This window comes from Ammodytes marinus, assembly GCF_949987685.1.
Source record: "Ammodytes marinus genome assembly, chromosome: 9".
Classification (NCBI taxonomy): Eukaryota; Metazoa; Chordata; class Actinopteri; order Uranoscopiformes; family Ammodytidae; genus Ammodytes; species Ammodytes marinus.
Window position 1 is genome coordinate 11,432,068 of NC_137213.1, and position 17,200 is coordinate 11,449,267.

The 17,200-nt window shown below is 41.7% G+C and overlaps 1 protein-coding gene across 10 annotated transcripts in view; it reads right to left on the reverse strand.

Moving 5' to 3' along the window:
• ptprfb (protein tyrosine phosphatase receptor type Fb) overlaps positions 1-17,200 on the reverse strand; it is a 167,921-nt gene that overhangs the window by 73,744 nt on the left and 76,977 nt on the right. For all 10 annotated transcript variants that reach the window (XM_080034566.1, XM_080034565.1, XM_080034573.1 and 7 more), the window contains one exon: positions 3,181-3,369. In XM_080034566.1, coding sequence (XP_079890692.1) covers positions 3,181-3,369 — 189 coding nt within the window. The remainder of the gene's footprint in view (positions 1-3,180; positions 3,370-17,200) is intronic.

Here is a 17,200-nt window from a genome sequence, read left to right on the forward strand (position 1 = left end):
TAATATATATATATGTATGTTACAAGCGAGTGATAGCAGTTATCACTGCTCCAAAACAGCATGGTAGGAGCATGAAAGGTAGCCAGCCACCATGCACGTTTGAAAAAGGACAAAAATACACAGCATTTATGACGTCAGTAGACATTTTTCCCCCCCACATCATGCAGTATGAGATGAATGTAACAAACAGGCTCACCACCAACCAAGGGCGGATTCCAAATTTAAGATGAGACCAAAAAACACAGAAGCGAAACAGGGCGGGGCAGTGGCTTGTGATAATACCACATCAGTATCTAATGACAACAACGTCTCTCCAAGGTGTTTGCTCTGCACGCCCAGCTCATCGCTGTCTGATTCAGCAGTGACATGCGCTTGCATACTAATGCAGTTGTCACCGATCTGTCAATCTGCCTAGTATCCCACGGGAGAAAACAGCGCGAGTACTTCAGGAATGTGGAAGGTTACCGCTATGGCAGTATGTCGGGAGCTGCGACACTAAATCCCTTTAATTACTTCCAACTGGCGGATCTCCTACAAGGTCATTTCATTGTTTCTCCCCAGTGCTGACATTACATAACCGCCACAGAAGCTGTCATTAGGCTGCCCTAACTTTCTAAAGAGTTAAAACATCTAATTAAATAGGAGCTGTATTAGGAGTGATGGACACACAAGTCGGTGAGGCCGGACAGCTGGTATAACTCCAAATATATTCAGCCTGTTCCCCAACGTCCACTGTTTACCTCACTGTTGTTGATTGAAAATCATACTAACACTCTAAGGGGGGAAAGCAGATGATTACCATAAAAAGAGGTTGTAGTTTTCAGCTTAACAATCTCCATCAGGCATCTTGTTACCATGCTGGAGGGGCCAACGTTGCATAGACTTTATGCAAATGCGATCATCTCAGTTTACATGGGGGCTGCATAGAGGAGGCAGGTAAAGCCTCTTGTGGCAACAGTGGCCTTTAGTTTAAAATGCAACTCCTCGCCCCTTTCTCCGCTGAAAAGCCATAGGAGACAGGCTGAGGCCGAAATATGTTCTGTCAATGTGATTATTTTTTAACAGTAGGCAAGGTCCTGAGAAAAGCTCATTTCCAAGATAACACCTAGCTTTCGCATTTCCATTCTCTTGACATTGAGGTTGGTGATCATCCGATTGTTAGACCGCAGACAGCAGAAAGAACAAGTTGGGGAGAGACAAAGGAGTGGAAGAGGGGATGGTTGGCGCTTATACAACGTGGATGAATCTGGCGGTGTGGCATTTGAGGGGAATGCGGGGATCTGGTATGGATGTGAGGGAATGGTGTGGACGTGATCATTTCCAACACACTTTATCATCCTTACCTCTAATTGGTGTACCACCTAGGTGGGAGTAATTTTGATGCAAACAGGGTTGAGAGATTTCGTTAGTAATCCACTTATAACAGTGAGAGAGAGAAAAACACGGCTTCTAACAGGCCACAGATAAGAAAAAAATATATAAATAAAACTTACATACAAGGAGTAGAAGCCACTTAAATGCATTGTGACAAAGTTTAGTGTACTTAGTCAAGTCTAGGAAGCAAGTAGAGAGTATATACTGTACATGTTGTCTGTAAATGAACAAAACAACGCATCCCTAAGAGAACAATAATGCTGTTACTTTTGTATTTGCAGACAACAGCTACAGCCATGTTTGCTTCTTAGCTGCATCAAAAATAGCATGCAATTTCAGAAGATTTGTTATTAGGCGTTCTAATTTCGGACAAACCCCACTCTTTTGTACAGACTGCACTTGTGCAAAAAAGCAGTTAGTAAAATGGGCAAGAGAAATTAGTGAATGGCCAAACACAGTAAATAGATTGATGCACAGGAAAAGGTATTCAGGTCAGAGAAGAAGTTAGTATTCTCAACAGAGTGAATGATTCGGATGGTGTGAAAAGATAGAGCTGATATGTCTGTGTGCTCAATCCAGATGGAGCCAGCACGATACATTAGGAGGAAACAGGGTCTGACTTTTTTTTCTGTTACACTGTGGATGCAAATGAATGCGCTTTTTTCTGCTGTTGAAAAAAAAATTGGACCTCGTTTTAGGTCATATGCAGTCATTTTAATCCTGATACAGCAGCACATGTCAAGGAAAAAGGGTGGTGGATGAAAAGAATGGTTAGTCTGAGGGCATTACATATCAGCACATTGTCAGGCACTCTCACTGTAAGCAAGAAAGAAAAACTAATTAAAAGTTTGTTGCCACTGGAAGGGAAGAAAAAAAAATCTGTTATAGGCACAGTTTGCCATGAAAACATTATTAAACAATTAGACGGTTGTGTTAGTGTCTAATTTGTGAGGAATCTGTATCTAATTTGGAGGGGGCTTGTAGTACAGCAAAACATTTTTTAATAACCGCAAGAACATGGACAGTCCGAGTGCACATGCTCCAGTGACCTGTATTTTCGGCTTCCACTGGGCAGCTGTAGCGCCAGGCTTTTTCTGGAGTGGCTCTCATCTTTAATCTTTGGCGCCTCAGACCTGCAGTCCGGCCTGACACTCTCTAAATGAGGGAGATTTAGTAAGGAGTGACAGGACTGAACTCTGGTCAAAAGCCACTAATCTTTCTACCTGGCACTGTTTCCATCTGAGCCAGGCCAGACAAGCACTGTTTATTTATCAAGTGGATTGCTACTGTGAACACAACACCTCATTGATTTCTTGTTTTTTTTTTTTTTGCAAGGTTGAATCCTGGCTAATGCATCATCGGCCGGTCTCATTGTGATGCTGCCGCATGTTTAGAGGGGGGGATTAAGGATTATTTCATACGGTGAAAAATTATCTTTCTCTACTTCGGAAGGTTACAAGGCTTGTGTATCAATGACAAAGATTGCTAAACAGCAGGAACGACTTCATTCCAACTTCTTTGTTACTTTATAAGTGGCTGCCGCCGTTTGTGAGAAATACAATTCTAGGTAAGAACTCGGGTAACTTATCGAGGTGAAAAACGTTGAATACAACTTTGACATCCTTTGTGATGTTTACACATCATATTCATGTCTAACATGACTCATTGGTAATTGATGGCATATTGTACCTTTAACTTTACTATTTTCATTGTCAGTGAGTCATGTAAAATTAACACCTTAACATTATTCAATCAGATTCAATCAAATTGTACTTGCAATTAAAACCAAATCAAATGTTATTGTACCTGAACGAAGCTGTTTAATGCGCCCGTTGCTGCTGTTGATGTCGACGGGAAGCATGTCCTTGTACCAGGAGATCTCTGGGTCCGGGTTTCCGCTGGCGGCGCACAACATGGTGGCAGTCCTGGTCTTTTCAACCACCTTCAGCTGGGGACCCATATCGATGACGGGGAAGCCATGGGGGATCTGGTTCTCTGAAAGTTTATGCAAAGGAAGGCAGATTATCAGCATATATCAGGGGACACACACAGCAAGAAATAACAAAAACAAAAACAAAAAAATGTGTTTGAAAAAACGAGTATGTCAGAGTGGGCTTTCAGTTGCCGTGAGAGGCGTTGAGTGTATCGGAGCTGTTGAGCTGGCAAGGACAGACAAGAGTATGAAAGGGGGCCAAATACATTTCAGGTGCTACAGGCCCAATCATTATCAGTATTATGAGCACACACAGACACAAACAGACACAAACACACAGACACACAGACACACACACACACACACACACACACACACACACACACACACACACACACACACACACACACACACACACACACAGACATACACAGTACACACACACACACACATACACACACAAATTAGTGTCAGAGCAGACTGTGCTACAGGGGAATTTCCGATCGGAGTATGATTTGGATTATACATTTGGTAAAAAAAATCCTGTCTCTGATTGATTATCATAGCAGGCTTATTACCCGGTGTGGGAGTCTCAGGTTGAGACAGAGGATGGATAGTTGCAATCTGCCTCGGGGAACCCATGCATAAATGAGCCGCCTTAGGCTTAGCCAGCTAAACAAACCCATTTTGAATAATCCAACTCATCATAATGAATGTAACAGTATATTCATGACAACACATACAATATAATCCTTAAAGCAGAAATTGAGATTCCAAGGTGGAAGGTTTTAAACTGACATCGTTTCATAAGATTATGAAAATATGAAAAATATAGTCCCCGGCTATCTCAGGCTCAACCTGTGAATGGTTGATTCCAAATGTCATCAGGGAGAGGTGCTTCCCAGCATCCAATATCTGCCATTGAAATTAGAACACCTACAGTATGTGCTTCTATTGTGGAAAATGTACATCTAGCCATGAGAGTAATGAGTCTATAATGGCATGTTATGTCATTGTGTACCATCAGTCAGATACTTTACCTTACAAAAAAAAAAAAAAAAAAAAAAAAGTCACTTTGATATTTAAATAAAACAATGCAATGTCCCAATATATTGAATACTGAGAATGTTTGTCTGTGACAGAATCATCTACTTTAAAAGAAACATCCTTAACAATGTACGTTGTTATAATTTTGCAATCCACATTTGGTGAAACATAAAGTTGCATTTGTCACAAAAACTGTCACTGTCATGAACTTACTGTAAAAAAAATTTCCGCCCCTCACACACACACACACACACACACACACACACACACACACACACACACACACACACACACACACACACACACACACACACACACACACACACACACCACAACATTATTATTATTTTTTAACAATACATCTTAATTCAACCTGATGAAACATGGTGACCCTTGAGAGGTCTTATAATCAGCGTGCTCTCAAACTTGTTATCTCTTTTATCTCTTTCTTCTCAAGTAGATGTGTCATTGGGGCCAAAGTGGTAAGATGAAACCCTTGGAACAATGCTAATGATTGTAACTCCTGCCTTTGGTCTAGCATTAGAAAAAACCCAGCTGCAGGGATAAGAATAAGCAAGTGATAGTTGGTCTACAAGGATGAAAAAATTATAATACAATAGCCTATATAGTGTAGATGTGGCCATTTAGACATTTAGAAGAAAAACTGAATGAAAGTAACAGAATGGTCCACTAAAAATGAACTTAGAATAAATAAAATATTGAATATGTATTCAAGATAATAAAAAGGTGAGGAGAACAAGAGAAACTTTTACCACAACAAGTGATTCTCCAAGACACAATAAAGGCACCTTTGAAAATCGACTTCTGACTAACTATTTACTGACTACATTTGCTCCACTCTCAGAAGCATTAGTGCACTATTTCTACTTTCTAAAGCAGACATGTATAAGGTCTCTAATGGCGCTTTTCCACCGCATGGTATCAGCTTGACTCGACTCGACTCAACTCGCATTTTTGGCGTTTCCACCGCAATTTCATGGTACCTGGTACCTGCTAGCGGCTGCTTTTTTAGTATCGCCTTGCTCTAGGGTCCAAGCGAGCTGAGTCGAGCTAAAAGGTGACGTCGGCAGACGGCCGGCCGCTGATTGGCCAGAGACTACCGTCTGCCGGCTTCATTCTGTTGATTATTCTCCCCTTGATTCTCAACAACTCTCCGGGACTTTTATGTGTATTTTGTCTCGCCGCGTGCTTTGGCTCGCTTTCATTTGATTTGCATCACAGACCCGATTTTTTTCTCTCCATATATTCGCTAAGCTCACCCAGTTGTGTTGGCTGTTGGGGAAGTTACTTTGAACATACGAGAGGAGACATAGCAGCTAGGCTAAATAGCCTATAGCAGCAAGCTGGGACAGACATGATAGCGAGCGATTACATTACAAGCCTCGGACTGCACTGATTACCTCAATAAAATATTCAGGCTGAGACACGGCTTGCATTTGAAAACACGTATCCTGAAACAAGCACTTAACAGTCAACTTTATCATGCCCGTGTTTACGTGCATAGGGATGTACGTGACGCATCCCTACAGCTGTGTGGCAGTCACACATCAGGACACAAACCCTCCCTTTTAACGGCCCGTAGCAATATTATTCTACTTCTTTTAGCAAACAGATACAAGGGGAGTATTTTCTTAAACATTTCTCATCCGTGTTTTTGGCGGTTGGTTCAGTTAATAGTGCAACAACTGCTCGTAATTTCTGCTTTGCTACTTGACTCCGGAGTTGGCTTTCAGCCCCTTACGACAACCCCGCCCACGTTCAGGAGGTACTATTTTCGGTGGAAAACGACCCGTGCTGCTACCAAACCAAGTTAAACTGAGTCGAGTTGAGTCGAGTCGAGCTACATTTGCGGTGGAAAAGCGCCATTAGATTACAAGAAGACTGTCAACTTAAGATGGAGTCTTGGTATCAGCTCGACTCGACTCGACTTGACTCGCATTTTTGGCTTTTCCACCGCAATTTCATGGTACCTGGTACCACGTAGCGGCTGCTTTTTTGGTATCGCCTCGCTCTAGGTTCCAAGCGAGCTGAGCCGATGCTAAAAGGTGACGTCGGCAGACGGCCGGCCACTGATTGGCCAGAGACTATTGTTTGGCCAATCAGTGGCCAGAGACTACCGGCTTCATTCTGTTGTTTATTCTCCCCAACTCTCCGGCACTTTTGAGTGTATTTACGCCGCGTGCAGCCTTCTCTGGCTCTCTTTCATTTGATTTGCATCACAGATCCGAATTTATTTTCCATATATTCGCTAAGCTCACCCAGTGTTGGTTGTTGGGGAAGTTACTTAACATACGAGAGGAGACATGTAGGGCAGCTAGCAGCTAGGCTAGTAGCCAGCTGGGACAGACATGATAGCGAGCGATTACATTACAAGCCTCGGACTGAACTGATTACCTCAATAAAATATTCAGGCTGAGACACGGCTTGCATTTGAAAACACGTATCCTGAAACAAGCACTAAACAGTCAACTTTATCATGCCCGTGTTTACGTAGGGATGTACGTGACGCATCCCTACAGCTGACTGTGTGGCACACATCGGGACAACAACCATCCCTTTTAATGGCCCGTAGCAATATTCTTCTACTTCTTTTAGCAAACAGATACAAGGGGGGTATTTCTTAAACATTTTTCATCCGTGTTTTTGGCGGTTGGTTCAGTTAATAGTGCAACAACTGCTCGTAATTTCTGCTTTGCTCCGGAGTAGGCTTTCAGCCCCTTATGACAACCCCACCCACGTTCAGCAGGTACTATTTGCGGTGGAAAACGACCCGTGCTGCTACCAAACCAAGTTGAGTCGAGTCGAGTTGAGTCGAGTCGAGCTACATGTGCGGTGGAAAAGCGCCATAAGAGAAGCATTGAATAGGATTTGTTTCTGATTTCCCCCGCTCACTTGGTGAGTCTAAGTCAACACCATAGACTGTATACAAAACCCACATGTAAACCTATATGGCTGGAGCATGAATAGCTGTATGGGTGTACTTTGTTCTGATCCCCATCAGAGCATTTGTTCCTCCGTTCACCCTTGTGTTTGGCCTGTAGCCCAGGACCGTCTCATATTCAGATGTAGCTGACAAATCTCTGCATGGCATCTTAACTCTGTGGCCAGGCTACTTCCTTTCTATAGGATTCGTTTTCAGACATCCTTACTGAAACCAGGATACCTCCACAAAACTACAGCACAATGAAATAAATCCGCCCTAATGTCTGTCTGTCTGTCTGTCTGTAAATGTGTCATTGCATGTACAATTGGAACAGTAGCGCAGCAGTGTCCCTTGGTGGGTTCCCTCTATCTAACCTTCAGAGAAAGGTTTTTTTTTATGGACAGTTTTGGTGGCCAAATATGAGCCATTATTACTCTTAAGTGCCATTTGGAAATATTATTTAAAAAATACTAAGCCTACAGTGTGCTGAACTCCAGTCCCACCTTCTCACAGTTAACATAGAACATGTTCATAATGCCCAGATTACCTGGAGGTTCCTTTTGCAGCGGCTGACAGGACCCAATTTTCTCACTTATACATTAACTGTGGAGGGAGGCACAGTTCATATTGGTTCAGGTGGTTGTTTTCAGGGACACTAAGCTGTGTGTGGGGACCTTGCAGAATAACTAATTCCAGTGCCGTGCAGTGATGCAGCAACAGAATCCAAACTGAGTTATCTTTTGGATTTGTCAAAACACAGACGTACCCCCCCAAAAAGTGATATCTTTTTTTTATACATATTTAATCAATTTCTGCACAACTTATTTCAGTTCATGTCAGTCAAATGATGAAATAAGCAGCATATAGCTGATTAATTAGTCAGTACATTTAAGTCAATACAAGCCCTCAGCTGATTCCCAATATTTGTATAAGTTACACATGGTTGGGCAATCAAAACCAGTCTGTCTCTCAGCCAGAAAATACTGTAGCTTCCCTATAGATTTAGTATAAAGTTAACTTTGTGGTAGAAACCAATTGAATCAATGAGGCATTACACCGTCCTGTCAATCATTCTTAACTAGTTACCCTAGGGTCTTACAGAGGAGGGCTGAGATTTGTGTCATACCATATTTTGAGGTGAATGTCCAAAGATTTGCTCTATTTCCTCCAAAGTATCTGGAGGGACTTCAAAGTTTTTTTTTCAACGAATAGCTGCCCACAGAAAGAAGTGTGGGGGTGAAACATCTTTAAGAGCCATATAGTGCTTTTCTGGAAATATGCCTTTTACTGAAGAAATCGGAATATCAACATGGGGTATTTTCCACCAAACCATCTTGCAGTGCAGACTATATAATATTCATGAGTAAGGTTAGTGGCAAATGTTCCAGGGCTAAGAAAAATGCAAATCATTGTTAGAACAGTGTGAAAGACTTGGAAGGGGTAATAACAGGAGTGGACCGCTCCATCATATCAGGAAGCACAAACAGGGAATAGTATAAAAGGCAAACACCTTCTGCAAAGCTTACACATGAATATATCCACTACTTAATGTTTGCATTGCAGGCGGCAAACTGTTATTTCAGTTGGTGGGCTTTTCTTTCCTTTTTTTTTACCACAGCTTGTCTGCTTAGTAGTGGAAAGTGCACTGTGACTTTACATGGTCACTTCTAACACAGGAAATTGTTGAATGGAAGAGTGACCAGGCTGCATAAAGTCAGTCCATGTTAAAAATACATTGGAGGCAGAGCACTGTTCAGCTGAAATCATTTCCATAGTGTATGCTGTACTGTAAGCAGGAAACATCCAATGTCCGTTACTCTTGCAGTGGTGTAACCCGAAAGATTACAGAATAGCAGTTCCATTTCTTGAGCAAATAAAAAGGATAACATTGGTATAGAATGAAAAAAATCACAACCTACAAACACAACTGAAATGTTATTAAGGGTGGCAGTAGCTCAGTCCATGGGGAATTGACTAGGGGAAATGGGGGGCCATGGGTTCAAGTCTAGTTACCTGGAGTTTTGGGCTGGCAGCTGGAGAGTTTAAGCAAGGCACTGTTCCCTTTACCTCCTTGGGGCGTCATCCTATGAGACATACTGTACATCTAACCATAAATTCAACGCATGTGTATGTGTTATGTGTGTGCATACGTGTATTTCAGGCCTGTGTGTGTGTATCATATAACAACAGTGTGACAAAATTGAATTTCCCCGTGAGGGATTAAAAAAGTACGTCTACTTTTTTGCAAATGCACAAAGCATAGCAAAACCTCAAGCTGCAAGCAAGAGCTTCACTTATTTAGCTATTTCCAACTGCATGTTCCATTATACCATTGTGCACTCAAGGGCCAGGCCACAAAAGTGTGTTTGACACACAGGCCCCTCACATTTTTAACACCCTGCCTCAGGAACCTAGGCTTGCACAATCATTGTCGTGAAATCTCTTGAAAAGTTACAAAACCATGCCGCCCACATCTTATATAGCTTTATAAAGGCGCATATGTCCTTGGATTTTGGTAATAAAAGAATAATCGGATGTTCTCTCTATAAACATATTCATCAAAGATCTTGTTGAGCTGATGGCTAAGATTTGAGCACAGTCTGTCTGCTCCTACTTCAGCAACTCCTGTGGCTGGCCTTGTCAGACAAAGACATTCCTTTGTTCACTTCTCTTTAATTTGAAGGGAGAAGAAAAGGGATGGGGAAATTTGGAGAAAATCCAATGAAATAGTGCAGGCGATGCAGGTTGATTTTTGTCAAGATAGAGGGCATTTCTAATAAAAGGCCCTCTTGTGCTGTGTTTGTAATTCATCAGAAAAAAGAAGAAAAAAAACATCCACTTTTGTGATAATGTCACAAAGGTACTCCATTAATCATATTCACAGTACTGAAACATTTTTATTTTATTTTTATAAATATCAATGTAATGTGTGATGGACTATTATTTATTACTAACTATTTCTTCTTCTTCTTCTTCTTCTTCTTCTTCTTCTTCTTCTTCTTCTTCTTCTTCTTCTTCTTCTTCTTCTTCTTCTTCTTCTTCTTATTATTATTATTATAAAAATGTACTTGGTTTATGATAACTGCTGTGTTGCCAATTATCAATATGAGTGTCTATATGAGTCCCATCTAATTCCAATACACCTAATATCTCCAATTTGTTAAGAGCGTCCATGATACAGTCATTACAACCAAAAGAAGAAGAAACGCCCTGGATTTGCAAATGAGTAAGGCCAGAGGCAAAGCTAGGTATGCATGAACTGGTTCCTCCATTATGTGAAAAATAAGGTCCATTGTTCTCGCAAGGGCCGTTTGTCACGCACATAGTCATACTGCAATATGAGCCGCTTAGCAGACAAACTTGTTAACCGTGGTTATAGCAGAATGGTAGAAAAGAAAAGAGGGCATAAGGGCTATGGTTTAATATGGTTTTGTGGTTATACTACTCAATTAGGATAGCAATGGGGGATTTTGACTATACACAATAGGCATTGGGAAATGTTAGCAATATAATTTGTTGAAGAGGAGAGGCACTAATAATATGGTAATTGATGAAATCGGTTGGTGAAAACACAATACAGTAATCATGGAGGAGGTGTGCCTCTGCTGCAACAGCCAACAAGCAGGTGATGAAAGAAGGAGAGAGAGAGAGAGAAAAACGTGAAAAGAAGAGAGGAGAAGGGAGGAGAAGAGGAGGGGTGCATGCCAACCTCCTGCCAACTCCAATTACCAATGTGAGTGGAGTGTGGCAGGTAGGGCGATGGGTCTAATCAGAGCCCTGCTGAAAGAGACCCGTCCCTGTCCCCTTGTCCCACTGGGAGGCTGCTGGAGCTCAATCCCACACCAACGTCGGTCCCTCAACCCAACACACACCCGTCTCAATAGGAGAAAGCACTCCCGACAGACACCCCAGTTCCTGCATAACATGGGGAGCACCTTGACACAGTGCCACAAGATAAAACAGTATACATTTTTTTTCTCTGCCTCATTTCCATTTCAGTATTCCCCTACTATATGTCCTTCTTTTACTCAAGTGCAAAATGTTGTGAAAGACATGTGCGGCTGGGAATGTTTTGAGTTAGAGTAACACCAGAGGAAGGTGTTACATGTAGGAACAAAACCTATGTTGTTTATGTATAAATGATGTTCATATGTTCATGATAAAAACATTGCTATACGACACGAGCAAGAGCTGTGTGCATGCTTTGAAGCGGCCTACCGCATCTTAAGTCATTCTGTATCAATAGTTAATATGTTTCAGCGTTTACTTGTTCATTAAAAATTAAGCTGAAAGCATGAGTCTTTGAGTTCTGTAAAAAGATTGTATACATCTGAGCTGATCTTATTTTAAATTATAAAAGGCACGCGATTGCCACGTGTGCTAAAGGTTGCCAAGTGATGGATGACAACAATTAAAGGTGATGTCTCCTTTGATAGCGCGAACCAAAGGACCACAGTGACAGCAACACAGCCACTTGCCTCATGAAATATTACCGCTCTAAAATCTACCCTTTTAAACATACATCAGTGCGCTGCCTTTATATTGTAGGTAGAAAAGAAAAAATCATTTATGAGTTTCTACAGAATTTTTAAGCCGATTTTGACATTTGTCTTGCCCGTGTGTGAGGATGTGTGTGTCTGTGTGCTTACACAGTAGCTTTTAACTGATGGCAACATTTTTTAAATAGCAGTCTATTTTGTTAAATGTGTTGGGTATGAAAACCACAAGCCTTTTTAATCATTCACCTTTCTGCTTGTCCAACCTGCGGAGGAAACTAAATATAGTGCAATAAGTGTTTTCTACATCTCAACCGGTCTTGAGTCAATCTGCCAGTGAACTGCAGACAGGCCGTCTATGGGAACAAAGCGAACGGCCCGAGGCAGTTTCTCGCCAAGAACAACGTGGAGACATTTGCATCTGCCTGAGACGTGGAAGTGTGTGAGAGGTGTCAGTGGCAGCGGGAGACGCAAAGAGAATGCCAAAGCTAACACAAGTTCAACTGAATATGAGCTCTATGAATAGCAGGACTGCTGATGGCGTGTAAGACATTCAGCAAGTTCACTTGGAAAATGTTTAGCTCCAAAAAGATTTATGAGGAGCGGAGGTGGTGGTCTGTCGCCTCACCACAAGACACAACAACCCCCTGAAGACTAAGAAGTTACGGCTAATGGTTGGAGGGGGTTGATGGGGAACACATTGGAGATGCTGGTACCACACCAATGTTGAAAAGTGGATATGAATAAATATCTGGGTATACAGCAGTTCCATTTAAAGGAATAGTTCAATAAGCAAACAGGTGTTATGATGTAAAGTTTATCTTTTGACTGTGAGTAGAGGCAGGCTAACGCTACCGTTGACCACCAGTATTTGAGCTAAGCTAACCCGGATGACCGACCTTGGCCCATTTATTCATCAAAAATGCTCGCACAATTACAAGAACCGTTTTTTTGTCACCTTTTCTTGAGCCGGCGATTGAGGTAAAAGCTAAAAAAGAAAAATGTTGAACTGCTCCTTTTAAGTCTAAATACATCGTTTCAGCTATTGCTTATTATTTTATTATTATGCAGTAATACACAACCCCCTGAAGGACAAGAAGGTAGAGCTAATGGATGAGGGGTTTATGAGGAACAATGGTGATGGTGGTACTACACCATGTTAGGCAGGGGGAATTAATAGAAATCCAGATAAGGTAAGAATACATCGTTTCAGCTATTGCTTGTTAAAATTTCCTGCTGGTTCAGTCAATTTTCATTTGAAAGCTAGGGAAGTAATTGCAGGTGTTTCTTTCTGATTTCCGGTGACATTCAGACAGCGACTAATAGGCCCCACAGAAAGGCAGACAAACCAGAATGATATTCATGTAACTGCCTCTGCGCTTTTGACTTGCAAAACATCGGAGGGCAAGGAGTTCTCGCACATGTTCTGCCATGAAGAGCATGTGAGCATGACCCTCCTGCTCATCAGAGGAATTCTATTTGGCAGAGCTCCCACTGCAGAGGTCTCCTCAGCAGGGATGACACGGCACACCCCGGTATCAAAGCCCCGGCAAGGAGGCCATTGATGTAATACTCTTGTAATGACATGAAAATTGTAAGAATCCCCATGATAGCGGAAGGCTAATGTACAATGTGCAATGAAATGTGCATTGAAATTATGTCTGAACAACTTGACAAGCCGGTTGTCTTTGGCACGCTATCTCTTAGACCAGGTGTTTTGGCAGTTGCTATGGAGATAACCGTGCATCAAACAAACAGTGCTCAGCACGTATCAACCACACGCCCAGACACACCTGCACGCAACGGTTCCACACAAAAACAAAGTCTTAACAAAAACACTGCTAATGCAGTTGTTAATACAGCATGCTACATGCTAGTGGTCGTTCACCGGCTGCTATAATGGAATTTCTTTATCAGGAATAACCCCATGAGATGAGTACTATCTTGTGTTCGAGGGGGTCCTTATTCTGCTGTTTATCCAACTGCACTTGGAGTAAAAAGACTGTAATGCATGCCATGACCTTTGAAATAATATACTTTTTTGTCTGGCTGAGCAGAACATTTGGCCTTACTTCCTCGCCTACAGGCAGATAATCAATAACAGTCATCTAATTCCCCCCAACTCCATCCTTCCTTCCATCCCTTTTTATCATCTCCCTCTCCCTACTTCCCTATTCATCTCTACTTCTCCCTTTTTCTCCTATCTGATATCATACTTCTATTGTCGTCAGAATGATGAACGGCCCTGCCAGATGCACGGCGTCTGTTATTTATGCTGCGGCGCACCGGTTTGTACATAACCGTGGCCTGCGACCATTACTGCAACCCGAGGGTGGTCTTCTGAATTCACATGGTTATGCTGACCGAGTCACCTTGTGGGACAAGCACTGCTGCACAGAATCATATCCTCCATTAACTACGCTATATGAGCAGCCCAGCTGTAGGCTTTCTTTTTGAGATCACAGCTATACCTTTCCTACCAACAGGAGTTTGATGGAAGACCCCTTGAGATTATAGTATTACACAGTACATGGTATGCGGTTTACTACTCATTTTAATGTAACTGCCTCTAAGATAGAAAAAACCTAAGGGCTTGTGGTAAATTTCTGTGCTAATACGATGTGGCTAATAAGACAGGCTATTCCTCCAGGTGTCTTGGAGAAGAAAAAAAAATAAAAAGGGACAGGACCAAAAATCAGAAAGCGTGACGGGTTAAATTAAATCCGTCTACCAAAGGAGCGGAGCGACGGTTTGCAAATAAATGAATTAATTGATCCTCTCCACAACTCAAATTAATCATTGGCAGAGCTTTATTGTGACATGTTTAGTGTAATTACGGCAGATAGGGATGGCTTTTATGAGTTGTGAGAAAGGCAGTGGCTGTAGTGGAATGTGGCAGCTTCTGTTAATTAAATCCTCACTGACTGGGCTCCTGTGACAGCCTTTACTTATTCTCTCAGTCAGAGATAATGAATAATACACAGAGTCTGCAAGTAAATGTCGACCGACTCAACTTTGTAACGGTTTGCAGAAGCGATAGGGGTTCAAAAACATTATATTTTGGCATAACCTATTAAGTGATCACCGCAAAATTGGCAAATTGAATAATTGTATTAATGCTGGTCTACGGTATAAAAGAGCCTAAAATAGTTTGACCGTTTAAAATATAATTTCCTGCCGTTGGTATAATCCTTGATTTCATCGAGAAAAGGACAGAAGCTTTCCCCCACAGTTACTGTCAAGATCTATGTGAGGGTGCTCTTGCATTATAAATAATTAAAGAACAAGTGCGTGCTCCTAACTACTTGGTGTGAACATGCCCTGACACTGAGGGTTAAGCAGGGCAGACCTGAATCTGAGCCTGCTTGTTCAGTCAACCATCTTGTGTGAAACAGGTTAGAAAATATTGATGCAGAATTAATGCATGCAAAAGCAACAGTGCCTTTGACAGCTGTAAGCAGACCGATCAACTACAACCTTGAAAAACACAGCTTAGAGAAAATAGACTTATGCCTCTTAAACATGAGAAAAATGCCAAGCTTAAGGCCACGCTATAAGGCTGATAGTGAGTCCAGCCTTTCTCCCCACTGCCTTCTATATGGCCCAGTGGGTAAACCAAGAGGGCTTGGTGTGTAAATGTGCGAGGAAAGGGGGTCAGGGTGAAAGGACTGCCATTAGCCAGCTCATTGAGTGTAGGTATTAGAACCCCCCTGACATGCAGCAGACCCATCCATCCATAGTCAGTCAGGGCCTGGGGAGCCATTGACTCATGGGCCTGCAGAGCTATAAGGTGGACTGTGTTCCCTACCTGCAGTGTTACAAGCTCCAGGACATTATTATAAACACATTAAAGGGATATCAGGAGTTTTCATTATATTATCTTTTTACATACATAGAAACTTTTGCACTGATACAAAAAATATACAATTTTATAGAAGACTGTGTGGTATAAATCAATGAGGATGTGACTACAAATATAGGGACTGAATTAATCCCAGACGGAAAACAAACCTGACCTGTTACCTCATTTAAAACTCTAATGGAGGAAGTGGTATATCAGTCTGAATACACGCATGGTGAAACACGATTGATAGTCACATCCACCATGCACCAGTCTTCAGTAAAACGTGTTATTGAATAATGAAAGCCTGTTGCAGCTGTTGGTGCCAGATATTTAATAGCGGATGTCAATTCACGGATATCCCTGTCCGTCCTATGTGTGTTTGTCATATCCTGACAATGCGCAGATATTAACGGATGTGCATGTCTTGTCACATCTCCAATATCGTCTGAAACCCAGAGACAACATCCAGCTGAGGAGTTCAATATGTCCTGACACCCGACAGTGGCCATACCTTTAACAAAAAAGTGACAGGCTGCAGCAGTACTCTCAATAAATATATGACAGCCGCCAGAAGCAACAATTTTTTTACTGTACAACCTATGTACTATGGACTGTGTGGACACATTAACAGGAAAATCGATGCAATACTCTGCAATCCAGTACATTAGCTCTGCAATAAGTACTACCAGTGGGAGCCTAATTATTTCAAAACTAGGTGATGATTCAACCTTGCCCTAATTTGTATGGCTATGTGTTTACATTATGAGATGTTCCTGTGTTTTCCCACTGTGGACAAAATCTGTATTTTCTTACGGGACCGTAACTGTACAGGTGCTACTATTATTTGTGTTCACCCTTTGTAGGTGACTGTACACTACTCCTGTAGAGACAACAAAGATAACTTTAGCTAGGCATAATTGGTTTATATATAACAAGAGACTTCCCTCCCCAAGAGACTGGAGATGATATCAGATGATATTAAAAGAGAATAATTTAGTCTACATTTGGTTTGCCTGCTTTCCCCTGCTTCCAGTGCTTAGAGTTTGAGCAAATGGGTTCCCCGAGAGAAAGTGGAAAGCTCTGACGCGTTAAAGCACTCAAAACTACTGGCCCACTTAAAATAAGATAAATATGTCCCGGCATTAGCCTGTCCTTAACATCTTTCAGAATGTTGAATTTTTGGAGAAGTGGTTTTATTTATGGGATCAATTAGAGAAATTCAAATTTGCTCATGAGTCATTAGTACAGGCTGCAGATGTGTTTTGAGGTTGTAACGCCAAATTACATGCTTTCATCAGTTAAGGTAGTGGTGGGAAGCAGCCAAAGCTGTTTGGATAAAGTGACGTTTAAAGAACCAGTCTTATTCACCACCTGTGCTAAGAAAAACAGAAAATGCAGTAATTCCAATCATATTTATAGCCAGATTTTTTTGGTACTTTTGTATTTTATCAACCACTTTTTAGTGATATTCTAATTTATTTACCTCCCTCTCTCTCTCTCACTCTCTCACTCTTTCTCTCTCCCTTGAGGCCATAGACATGATCAGCAATGACAGCACAGAC